This window comes from Streptopelia decaocto (genome assembly GCF_964273445.1).
Source record: "Streptopelia decaocto genome assembly, chromosome: 3".
Taxonomy (NCBI): Eukaryota; Metazoa; Chordata; class Aves; order Columbiformes; family Columbidae; genus Streptopelia; species Streptopelia decaocto.
Genome location: NC_138656.1, coordinates 95,252,969 through 95,265,385, shown reverse-complemented (window position 1 = coordinate 95,265,385; position 12,417 = coordinate 95,252,969). Strand labels below are relative to the sequence as shown.

General features: G+C 38.2%; 1 protein-coding gene across 2 annotated transcripts in view; it reads right to left on the bottom strand.

The window, feature by feature from the left end:
- Positions 1–12,417, bottom strand: part of BMP5 (bone morphogenetic protein 5) — a 58,584-nt gene that overhangs the window by 11,412 nt on the left and 34,755 nt on the right. For both annotated transcript variants that reach the window (XM_082047317.1, XM_082047318.1), the window contains one exon: positions 5,929–6,126. In XM_082047317.1, the coding sequence (XP_081903443.1) occupies positions 5,929–6,126 (198 nt within the window). The remainder of the gene's footprint in view (positions 1–5,928; positions 6,127–12,417) is intronic.

Here is a 12,417-nt window from a genome sequence, read left to right as displayed (position 1 = left end):
CAGCTGGTTACTAGGGATACCTCTAAAGGATCAGTATTGGTGCCAATAGTGACTGAAGTCTTTGTTAGTAACTTGGACGATAGAACAGAGTGTGCTCTCTGCAAGTTCACCAGATCTGGGAGGAGTGATCAATCATCCAAATTACCAATAAAACGTTGGACTGGATCAGATCCAGAAGAGGCTCAATGAGATGTCATTCAAATTACCCACCCAAATTTTACTGTTATTGGTAACATGCTCTTCAAATCTGTTTTTTTTTTTTTTTTTTTTTTTAAATAGGCTATGTAGCCACTTTCTCTTGAATATAGCTGGGCCCCAAACCCAACATGTCTCCTGAAACTGTCTCAAAACCTGTGCACAGGTCAAAATATATCCTTTCGCAGTACTAACTTGTTCTAGTACCACTAGGGATGTTAAATTAGGCTTTCTAAGCTATAATACCCCAAATCCTCATCACTTTTTAAAGATGAACACTACCTTCATTCTTACGGTATTTTCCTAGCCCTTCATGGGCTGATTCTCAGTGACAGTTGTTAAAAGTTCTCCAGAGGTAGGTAGTTATCTGCTGCCATCTCAGATACTCTCAGTTGCCACAGGGCATATAGGATCAAAATAGATACCCACATCCTGTGAGAGTCCTATGTCTTTCTGGATTAGCCACTGGAAACAAGGCAGGCTATCCTAAGACATCACAAGTTTTAAAAAGTCTATATGACTTTAACAAACCAAAATCTTTTAGTTATACTTTGTGCTGAGTTGTCTGTAATAATCTAGTATGTTCTGCACACACTTAAGAAGTAACGTGAAGGTCGTGGAAAGTAAAGGAACCTGGAAAAAAAAATGAACTGTGTTTCACTGATCAGTCTTCACAAGGATCTATATACTGATTTTGACTAATATTAGTGCTCATAGGAGGCAAATATTGAACTCTTCTGTTTCAGCTACTGGGGATTTAAAATTCAGTCATATAAAATGCAAGTCACTTTGCAAAAAAGCTGTGACTGAAACACATGGGAAAGATGTGCATATGAGAAAATCAGGAAAGTCACAATCCAGTTTTTGGTAGCACCCAAGTGGGGAAACAAAAGAAAACTGAAGATTGTGCTTTTGCCAATTTTCTCTCAGTCATGACATTTTCATATTTAAGAACATGTACAGAAGGTTTAGCACCAGAACAAAGCAGAAGTCCCTACAGTTAAAGCAGACAGGGTGAATAATAAATATGTAAGGCATCACATAGATGTCTTCATTGTCTCGATGCTATGAATCATTTGAATACAGGTTAGGCAGGAGTGGATGAGCAGCCACACCAGAACACCTGATATGCTGGTCTGAGTTCCATATGTGGGCATGTATCTGCAAACCATCTAGCCCACACACGTTCGAAGAAAGGGAGACTTGAACAAATCTGTATTCCTTCCTTGAATTCTTTCATATAAGACAAATGTTATATGTAGTGTAACATTTCATATAAGTATCAAATGTGACATTCATAATAAGATCTGGTGCCAAGTATCCAATTACACATACTGTAGCTTCAAGGCTCGTATGCTTATTCTGTCAAGAATCAAAACCATAGACTACTGTGACTGAAAAAACATTGTTTTGCTGCTATTCAGAGACTGCAGTTGGGGTCCAAACACCTACATAGCAGAAAGAGCTGTGGAAGGAAGAAAATATATTTATAAGAAATTTAATGAGGGTTTGTTTTTTTTTTTTTTGCAAGAGAAATAGGACACATAGACATGCCTATATGTACTATCACAAAGTACTGTGTTTTTGATTAATTAGTGCAACACCAACCAATAAAATACAGGAAATGCAGAGTGAAGTACTGTTAAGTTTAATTCTCTCTTATCTTTGCACTGCATTGGGGTCATCTTGTCTTGAAGTTCTTAGCAACAAAGCTGAACCTAAATCTGTCAACATTTGCATGGCTCTTATAATAACCAACACTTAGAGATTTTACTTTCTTCATGTTGTGTTTGTGTATATCTTCATTAATAATTTTAAAAATGTATTGTCCACTGGAAGGGAAGAACTGAGTTGCCCAGTGATGCTTTCCTTTCGACGTACTGAGAATACAATAAAGGTTATCACTGAAGTCCAAGAACTTAGAAAAAAAGAAAACAAAAGTAAGATGACAAAAGGCCATGGCAAAGGGAAGGAGAAAGATAAAAAAACAAAAACAACAAAAAAAAAGCCCCACGCAAAACAAAACAAAACAAACCACACAACAGAAAAGGAAGGAAAAAAAAGCAAGGGGAGAAGGAAGGTATGACTGTAGAAATGTTTGGATCGACGTGCAGAGAGAGGTATTACAAAAGCTTGTGACATATAGATGGCAGCATACCTATCTGGGTCTGCCTACATAACCTCTGGCCATGTAGATGAGCATTTTTCACTGCCAATGCCTGACTTAGATGCTGTAGATATAAGATTGTGGAACAAGCTTAGATACAAGGACCCACATCACACAATTACGTTTGCCCATCACTATGTCATTTATGCCAACAGTGTCATGTATCAGGGGATAGATGAGAACTGAATATGGCCTATTGACAGGCTGCCATGAGGAAGGTGATGGGGAGGAATTATTTTGGTTTTTCTTTGGTTTAAATATGAAGAGATGAATCATACTTTTGAAGTGCTGCTCATTACTGGAGGCTGTAAAGAACTGGGAGAATCAGCCTTCTCCTGCAAGCCTGCTGGGCTTCAGCATATTCACTGCAATTGTACAGATCCTGGGGCTGGTGAATAGGTGGAAAAGGGAATAGCTGAAGGACTGCCTGTATTCTATGGAGACGTGAAGATCTGGGAATAAGAATGTGTTCTCTCTTTCATGCCTTTTTTTACACGCTAGAGCATCTGGATAGAATCTGCATGTTGCCTTTGTAGCCGTCAGTGTGCTCATCTGCAGATTTTAATGAGCACTGTTGCAATAGTAATTAGAAGTGTTTTGAATCACTTATAGCATGGAAAGTCCCACCACTGATCATTAATGGCACCCGAATTAAAGATGTTTTTTGTGAGCTGAGGACTGTTGAGGCAAACTGCAAGGCAAGAGCATGGAAGCAGATTTGCTATGGTGCGGGAGCTACTCCTCCAAGCAGTTTTGCTATGGAGGACATTGCTGTGTGAGGCTGTGGTTATTTTTCTGCCTTCAGCTTTGCCACCTATTCCAGCCTGCTCATATCTTGCTGCCTCTGCCTTTGATGCAACTGCATATGCAGTTGCTTCTTAACCTAATTTTGTTTTAGCAGTGTGATTTTCTTGAACTGCAACCTTTTTTGACAGAGATCTGGCATGGGTCAACACACACACTGATGCAAATCTGGGCTTATGCAGACTATGGATGTAAAGAGGTTAAGAGAAAATTTGTTTCATAATGCTCATTTCACTAGAGATGTTCTGATTTTTCTTGTTTTACAAGAGCTCTGAAACATGACTGGATGAACAGATGAGGTTGACCAGTGCTTTGAGACATACAGACAGCTCTTCCTGAAGTAATTCTCACGCCAATGCAACTTACTGGCATGTGTTACGGTTGATTTTTTCCCAGGTTAAACAAGAAGGGAGCTTGTGTTCTGCTTTCCTCCTATAATCAAGGAGGCTTAACAAATCTGTCCAATTCTCATTTCCTCATGGAATAGAAAGATGGGATTCAATCTGAAAGTATTATATTTAAGTATCTTGTGTGTACAGTGCACTTTGATGATTTGTTCCTCTCTCAAAAAAAAATGTAATTCTCAAAACTGGTAGACATTTTCCAGGAAAAAAGTTTGGGTTTTTTTTTTGTTTGGGTTGGGTTTTTTTTTGTTGTTGTGCTGGTGGCTGTTTTGATTTGGTTTGGTTTGGTTTTTTGTGCAAACAGAAGCTTACTGACCCTTGAGGTAAGAGATTGGAGTTAATGCAGTTGCACAGGTCATGTTTGACTGTATTTAAAACAAACAAACAAAACCCCAACCCCCCCCACCCTCTTACCCTCTTGTTGTGACGAAGGTCCAAAGGCCTTTTATGAAAATAGAGAAGTGCATCATAAAATAGCAGTAAAAAAGAAGGAACAGTTTCTGCAGAAAACAATGCAGATTCAGTTCTTCTACTGAAGTCAATGAATTTAGAATGAGCATCAGCTAGCAAGCTTAACTAATGTGCATGCTTAAGCAATGTCTGAATTACAAGATGCTCAGTCAATTTTTAACCTTCATTGCTTCAAAAAACTGGAAGAAGTTTAAGCAGTTAATGAAGAGAGAGTATTTAGTCAATATCACTTTATGAATAATGAATAATTTTAAAAATGCCTTTCTGCTATAGAGCATGTAATTTCTTTTGTTCTTGTTGGTTTTGTGTTGCTTTTGTTTGGTTTTTGGTTTTAGTTTTGGTTTTTACTAGTAAAAAGCTAAAATTGTCCAGTTTGTTACTTCTTTTGTTGTTTATAACTGCTTTCCTGCAATATTTACTAATAATAAGGGGTTAAAATTGTGCAGATGTGCTATTTGTGGTATAGTTACACAGAATATCAGAAAAACTTGACAATACTCAACCTCAAACAAAAAACAGTTGTAAATAGAGATTCCTTGTGCCTCAACAAATGTCAGGGGCTTTTCAAAAGCTAGGGTCCTCAGAGGGAACATGTGCATCTCTCTTAATCATCTACTTCAGAAAAAAACTGTGCTCCAGGTCCTCAGTGGAAACTAGAGAAATAGCAGTCTTTTTCCTACCTATACATCATATGCAAATAAAAATGAGCCCACTACTGAAGCAGTAGATTTTTCAGGATATGTTTTAATACTCATTTTTAACCTTAAAGTGGGATTTTATTCCAATAGATCACCAGGTAAACTTTAGATTAGTCTAGAAACATCAGTTATTAAAATAATTTCTATGACTTCTTTAGCAAATCAATAGCAGTTTGTGACCATTAAGGCAAAATTCCTCTGTGTGCAGAAGATCAGGGAAAGGCTTTTGCATTACATTAGAGAGGTCTCTACTCTGCCACTTTTGAGATTCTGAGATGGAGATAAGCAATGCATAATGCTCATAATGTTTCCCCTCAAATAAATGTGTTCCACTCCATTGAATTATTTCCACTAAATACTAATTTTCTTACTTGTAGGTATCCACAGGGCTTAACAATAGCATCTATATCAAAGTTTTGATATGCTGGTACAAGATCTGCCATGCTTTTAGAAAGATACATTTTCTTCTTATCCTGTCCCTGAAAAGCAGAAATGTTTGTTCAAAAATGCGAATATTTAGAATGTGACTTTGTGCCTTCAGCTGAACGAGCAATTCAAGAAAGAGATGGAGCAAAGCTTACTCCAGGCTCTAATGGGACTAACAATGTTTTCACGTGCATTACTGTCAGTACCTTTCAGGTAAATAAGGGATTGAATTCACTCTCATTTAGGGATACCCTGTGTATTTACATCAGCACGTGACAATACACGTAAGTACTTCCTTATTTCCAGTATTCAGATTTCGGTGTTACATCTTGGCTTCTTCAGCTGAGAGGCAGTTAAACTGTCTTTTGCTGAGGCTTGCTAAACAACCAGTTGGGGTGCAACCCTTCTCTCTACTCTCTTTACGTTTTTGTCGTGCGTCGCAAAGACCTCATCCAGCTGCTTACTACATGGGACTAGTTTTCAGCTCAGATACTGCCTTTCCCAATCTACTTTGTAATTTTACCCTCCAGAAGTCCATGATACACATAAGTGACCTGACTCACAGATGGTAGATCATGCTCAGGGACAACATAAAAAAAGAGGTGTTAGCAAAGCTAAAGGGGTAGGTAGAAACAGAGCAGGAACACAGTTTCTGACAGTTCAGACAATAAGCAGTATCTTCTTGAGCTACTGGACTCCACTGCATTTGAGCAGGTGACAATAAGTCCTATAAAGAGGCTAGTAAATCATAGCTTCATCTTACCCCCAGCACTTGGCATCCTAGAAGACTCCTGATGACTGCTGGATTTGTTGCGATTCTGATTTTTCCTTTTATTGTTGGCTGCTCGGACAGAACGGAAAAGCACTTCACTTGCCTTGAAGAACGCAACCATGAATGGTTGCTTTGACTGAGGCCCATGTCTCCCAATCAAGCCAGCAGACTTAACATTGATACTTCGACCTATAAAGTAATGGAAATCGTAAGCTGAAAGGTGAACTTCTGCCCCTCCTGAAGCCACAGTGGGAGTTCAAATGCTAACTAAAGCATGACAAGGATTTTGCCCATAGTCCTGAAGTTATATGACTAAAAATCCTAACTGCGTTTTGTTGAATGGAATATTGAAGACATAAAGATCACCAACTTACAAGAGTTTCAACATCATTACAGGTAGTTTGTGTTGCATAAAATTGTGATCTCTGTAAACTATATATCTTATTTATTACTCAGGTATTTTAATTCAGTCTCGCATACAGATCTATAGAACTGAAAAATAAATGAGCCCCATTAAAGTCTGTAGGCTGTCGAAAGGGTAATGTAATGTGGTCATCTAATTTTTGCATCACTTGAGTGGGAGATGTGGAACCTTATATCCCCAAAGCAAATCGGTAGCAAAGAGAAGTGTAGATAATAAATATACTTCTGCTTTAAAAATAAATATTGTGCAGTGTTATTCAAACTGATGTTCATTCATTAGTAAAGGTAGGAAGGCAGTCAGTTGTTCAAGAGAACAGAGTTTGAAATATGTACATTATTGACTCTGGTTCCGTTCCCAGGGGATGTGCATATTTCTTTAAAATATTTGTTCAGTCAGGACTGCGTGGTAACCTCACTATATTATAGGATCTAAACCTCACTAAAAGAAAAGAAAGCAAAACAAGTCATTGAAACTGCATCAGTGACATTTTAGCAAATAAACCCTTGCTCTTAACAGAATTTATTTTGGCAGCATAAACACTTTTGTGCGTACATGTATTATGCAGAGCCCTTCAACCGTCAGAAAACGAGACAGTGTCATGTGAAGCTGTGCAGCTGTGCTGGGTGGGGGACACAGAGGTCCCTTAAACACAAAGGTACGGGCACAGGCACTGCCTGCACTGTGCAGCATCGGGGCGCCTGAGGATGCTTCTACACCGACTGGTAAAGTTTGCTACACCAGCAAGGAGGAGCATCTGCCTCACAAATGTATAATGCTGCTAACTCAATCATCCCCAAAAAGAACTTGCAAATAAGCATAGGAGTAAACCTTATAGAAATAAGCATATAGGTTTCCTTTTCAAACACAAACTTACAGTGGCTGTATGCCAGAGTCTATATTTCTTAGAAAAACTCTATCACTGGCGTAAATGAAAGAGGCAGTTTGATTTGTGGTTAAAGCAGTTTCCATTCTACTTCCACTGTAACAAATGTATTAATTCAGCTCAGACTTCCTCCTTCTGGCAGCCCTTTTGCAGTAAAAAGAGAAATTAGACGTTCCAGCCAAATACCATACCTTGAACTGACCCACTTCAATACATAAACACTTTTACAACATGTTTATTCAGGTGTAGCACTTTAAATTGGTTTAAGATGTTTCCAGTGACAGAGAGCCCAGCAAAAGCAAGAGAAGAACTGAGAAAGTTAGCAGTCATGGGGCAGAGTAATTGGCAACATATTCTGAACAATTTTGATAATTACTTTTTTGACTGCAAGGGAAAAATATATTTGTTGAAGCTTCTGATTTCATTTTAAATGGCTTTTTAGTCTTGTGTTTCTCTAATTCTTCTTTTCATGTGTTTGAGTTACTACTAAATAATTCAGTAACATTAATTTCTATATGTTCCAATCTTCTCTTGCAAGTCAGATATGAAAAACTGTACAGACTATTCTCTATTCATTGCAACATGGACAAACTAGCCTCTTACCACAAAGTTCCAAGTTTCCCCTCATTTCTAGAGGGAATATTTTTACTATTTTTCTTTATTTTTTGTTCCAATGACTTTCAGAATTTTAATTTTATCTGTAAAATAATAATACTTTACTGGTAGACATTTTAAGAATACTCATAGATTTATATGCTGAGGGCTGTAAAGATGTGTGGAGGTTTTCTGAATTTAAATCTAGGTTCTTTGAATTTACAATGGTGGATATTGTGTGTGAAGCAAAATATCCTTCAAACCAACGTGAACTCCCTTTAAAATAACTTTTAATATTATTAAGTTTCCTCTGGGTTTCCTTTAGACTTCAGCAATGAGGTGGCTATTAAGATTCCACAAGTTAAGGCTTGCTCGGTTATTCAGGGTATAGAGATATACTATAAAAAATTAATCCTGTAACCCACAGACTTTTTACACACAGAAACAGCTTATGTGACTTTATTCCTTTATTTGCATGATCTTTTAAGCAGCCAACCTGAGTTTTTAGGATGCATTTGTTCAATTCATGAACAGTATATGCTCTGAATCTTCTAGTGCAGTCAACAGGAGAACTTTTATTGACTTTCTCTATCAGTTTATCATATACCTTAGCTTAACTGCAACTTTCAGAAAATGAAGCAATCAAAATATACACTGCCCTTGAGACACTATATTTCTTCCATGGAGGACCTTTGAACTGTTTGGTTTGGAAATTCAAACCACATATGTTATCTCCATTTTAGGTTGCTTCTGTGCAAAAGAAAGTTTGCGTTTACAGAACTTCTGTTATCCCTCAATTAAAAAGAAAAAAAAGTGTGTGCGTGGGAGATGTCCTTCAGTCTAAGACCACAAAGCTTTGCCTCTTCCCAAACAGAAGGGATTTCAAAGTATACTGCCTATGAAATGCATTAATCTTTCCACCACAGCAGTAGCTCCATGTGCTATAGTCTTGTTAGGTAGTCCTTACCTTTGTCCGTAGTGTGGATTTCAGAATACAGCAAGAAAAATCTTACCCTACCCTGAACTGGCTTTTGTAACAAGAAACATTCATGGACTTCATTTTTAGCAAACAGTTTTAGTCTATCATTTCTTGTAAGCATTTAGAAAACTCTCAGTTTTGATGACAACATCCAGGTCTCTCCAGCACACAGTTGTTCCATACTATGGTATTAGAGCAATATTTTCTAAAATCAGCTGAATGACTCACGCTGACCTGCTTAACTACACCTTCCCTTGGAGCTTCACCCACATGAAAGTGGGAAAACAAAAACAGCAAGGTGTGACTCTCTGCTTCTCTTGAGCATCTCTGAACAAGTATTGGATGTGGTCAAGCATTCTGAAAAATAGGTTTTGTTTTATACTTCCATTGTATCTTAAATTCTGAGGATTTCAAAGTCTTTTCTTCAGACTTTAGAACAAAAGAAGAAGAAACTGCAAGAAACCAACAGTCAGTGTCTGCTCGATTGAGCCTAACCACTGCATTTGCCCCTACACGTAGAAAAAAACAAATAAGCATAACAGATAGAGTTACTCTGTCTGGGAACAGTCAGAGTTTTTGTATTCCCCACATTCTGGCATGCGCTTCTCAATCCTACTATGATAATTTATTATCTCTTCTCCATATTGACAGGTAAATTTGGAGACTAAGACTTATTTAAAGCATTATGTTCCAAATCTGTTGAACTCCGTAGTCCTTATTCATATGATTTTGAGTCTTTGGCAAGACATATTTGTTTGACTTGGCATTTGAACTTATTTTTGGCTTTCATTGTATTTGATAGTAAAATGCCCTTAGCAGTTTGCATAAAAGGTTGTCTGGAAGTGCCAGTTTGACTGACTGAACAGAATGAATATTATTTGCCTTTGCACATTCTGTCCCCTTACAATAAAGGAATTGCTGCTGCAAAAATAACTGTAAAGTTCAATAACTGCGAAGATCAGTTTATAAAAAGGTGTTACTCAACAATCCTGACGATTTTCTTCCTTTTTTTTTTTTTAATTAAGCCACAGAATAGGAATAGCAGTCAGAATCATAACTGCAGAGCTATTTGCCGTGTCACTATGTCCATTTTTCTACTGTGACATGCAATTGTATCATACAATTCTTTTCATAAACTGATCAAGTTCCATCTTAAAAGTTCATTTCATCCCCCAGCTGCTCCAAATGGAAATGCAAGAGCCCTTCAAGCTTTCAGTAACAATCTGTCTCACAGTCCTGACCTGAAGACATTGCCTCGTTTTTCACGACATTCAGAAAGCTGACTTCTGAGGCCGCCAGTGTGGATGCCAATGACGGTGGTAAGATTTGTGACTTGGCTGTCTCTCCTCAAGCAACATATATTTTATGTACGGCATTGAGCAGAGACTAATTTTGCAAGAGATTTCAGCATCTTGGCCAGATTTGCACTGGCAACACAGGACAATGAGTGATTCCAAGATCCATTATTTTGTCTTGAGTCATCGAACTGCAGCAAACCACTCATTTTGTTATGAAAAACAAGCACTTATTTATTTTCAAAAGTGTTCAACAGGCCACAGAACACATTTTACAGATTAACCACTACTGCTAGGTCACAGTAGTTATTTTGGTAATAATTGTATATATTTGTAGATAGAAATGAAAACTTTAGTGATGCTGAGTATTCATTTTTAGTTTGCTGAAAAGAAAAAAATTCCAATGCGACATCTATAGTTTCTTCCTTGTGGGGAGTGATGTCTGAAGTAAGGACTGGGAAGGGCCTTTTGGAGAAAGACCCTGAGTATACAAGGTCCAATAACATATAATATTTGAGCAAAAACTGCACTGAGGCTCTGAGTCTGAAAGCTGGCAAAGTAACTTTCAAAATTAGATAGAAACTTTTGTGGTTTCTCATGCCTGAACAGTGCTTTTGAGAGCAATGGAACTTCACAGAAAAAGAAAAAGAATTGAGGTTGAGTTTGGCTACCAAAGCTTAAATGAAGGATTATTAAAAAAAAAAGGAGAAGATAAAACCTAACAAGACAAATGTGATGGTCTATATATAAGACATCCCCAACACTCCAGCTCTGAAGTATTTTATACTGTCTCTATTGTATCATCTACATAAACTGTTATGCTAATTTTTCCGGGTGGGCACACTTAACTATATAAACATAACATATGCTTTTGAAGCAAGCTTCATGTGTTTTATTAACTCTTTTACTCCCTGGAGGCCTTAAGGAATTTTGAAAAATAGGTGGTCTCGGGTGGTGTGCTCCGCATTTCCTAGGTTTCATAGCTTTAGTCAAAACTAAATATTCAGCTTTGTTTTTAAAATCCTACATCTTGTTCTTTTTATGCAGTTTTGCTGAAGGAATTTTGCATATCTCTTTGTGTTGATTTTGGTATTCATAGAGCTCTTGAAGCTCTTCCCCACTTGGGAATATGTTAGCAGCCATGGTATGCTGTATTAATATAACATGACAGTACCATGCTTACACAAAAAATCAGATGTGATCATACACAAATCTGTTTGCTAAGTGCTAGATACATCCTTTCAGTTTAATGCACTTCAACCAGGAATGGTTTGTAGGAGTCCCAGGGCTTTTCTGCACCGTTAAAAATGTCTTTAGGAAGACAATAAAACAAGCAGAGATTAGATTAATTGGCCATCCATCAAAGAACAAAATGGATAAAAGCCTTCTGAATGAAATGAAACATAAGTGCTGTTGTTTCTAAAACACTGGTGCTGAGAAGCAGATGTATCCTTCACCTATCTGGGGAGTAGGGTGGAGGTGTAGTTGTACAGCCAGAACCAGTATGCACCAATATGCAGCGGTAGCAGGAGAAGGGGTAGGAGATCATCTCCCATCCCTGACCTTCCTTACTAACAAAGAGTGGAAAGGTGCTCCTGGTGCGATTACATCCTATGCCAGCTCTGAGTGCCCAGCACCCTGAGGCAGTCCTGCAGCAACCTCTCCCAGGGGGCAGCTGCTATGGGGTGACCTTGTTTTGGAGGCTGAGAGAATCATCCCTCTGGCTTGGTTCACATCATTATATTCCTGAGCATGTTTAATTTACTAGCGCAATTTTGGCCAAAGTCAGCTCTGGACCAGGACTCATGTAGCTGTACATAGGCAGTGCTTGAGCCCAAGCTAATAAAACCTGCTGAGGGGCAGGATATATTAGCTCAGGTTCAGTGCTGTTCTAACATGGCTATATGGCTTCCAGATGGCTCAGAATTTAGGCAGAGCTATTGCCTGCCAAAGTCCATACATACAGCAGTATAAATATATATACATATCTCTCCTAAATTCCCCCACTGTAAGGACACTAATGAAGGTGAACTCACTCCTGATACTTTGCCTTATAAATACCAGATCCACCAAGAGACTAAAATGTAACAACCCAGCAGCATCCTCGAGTACCCGATGGCTACCATGGCCATGCAAGTTAGGAGCGAGGTGGATGAGAGACAATCTCAGGATGAGATTAATAATATTTAGTGTTGAAAGGTAAGGCCAAGACCAATGTAAAGCATGCAACCTGAAGAAACCAGGGTGCTGCCACGGGTTGCTATGGGTTGAAAGCAAGACAGCCACCCTCTGCAACATAGAGAAA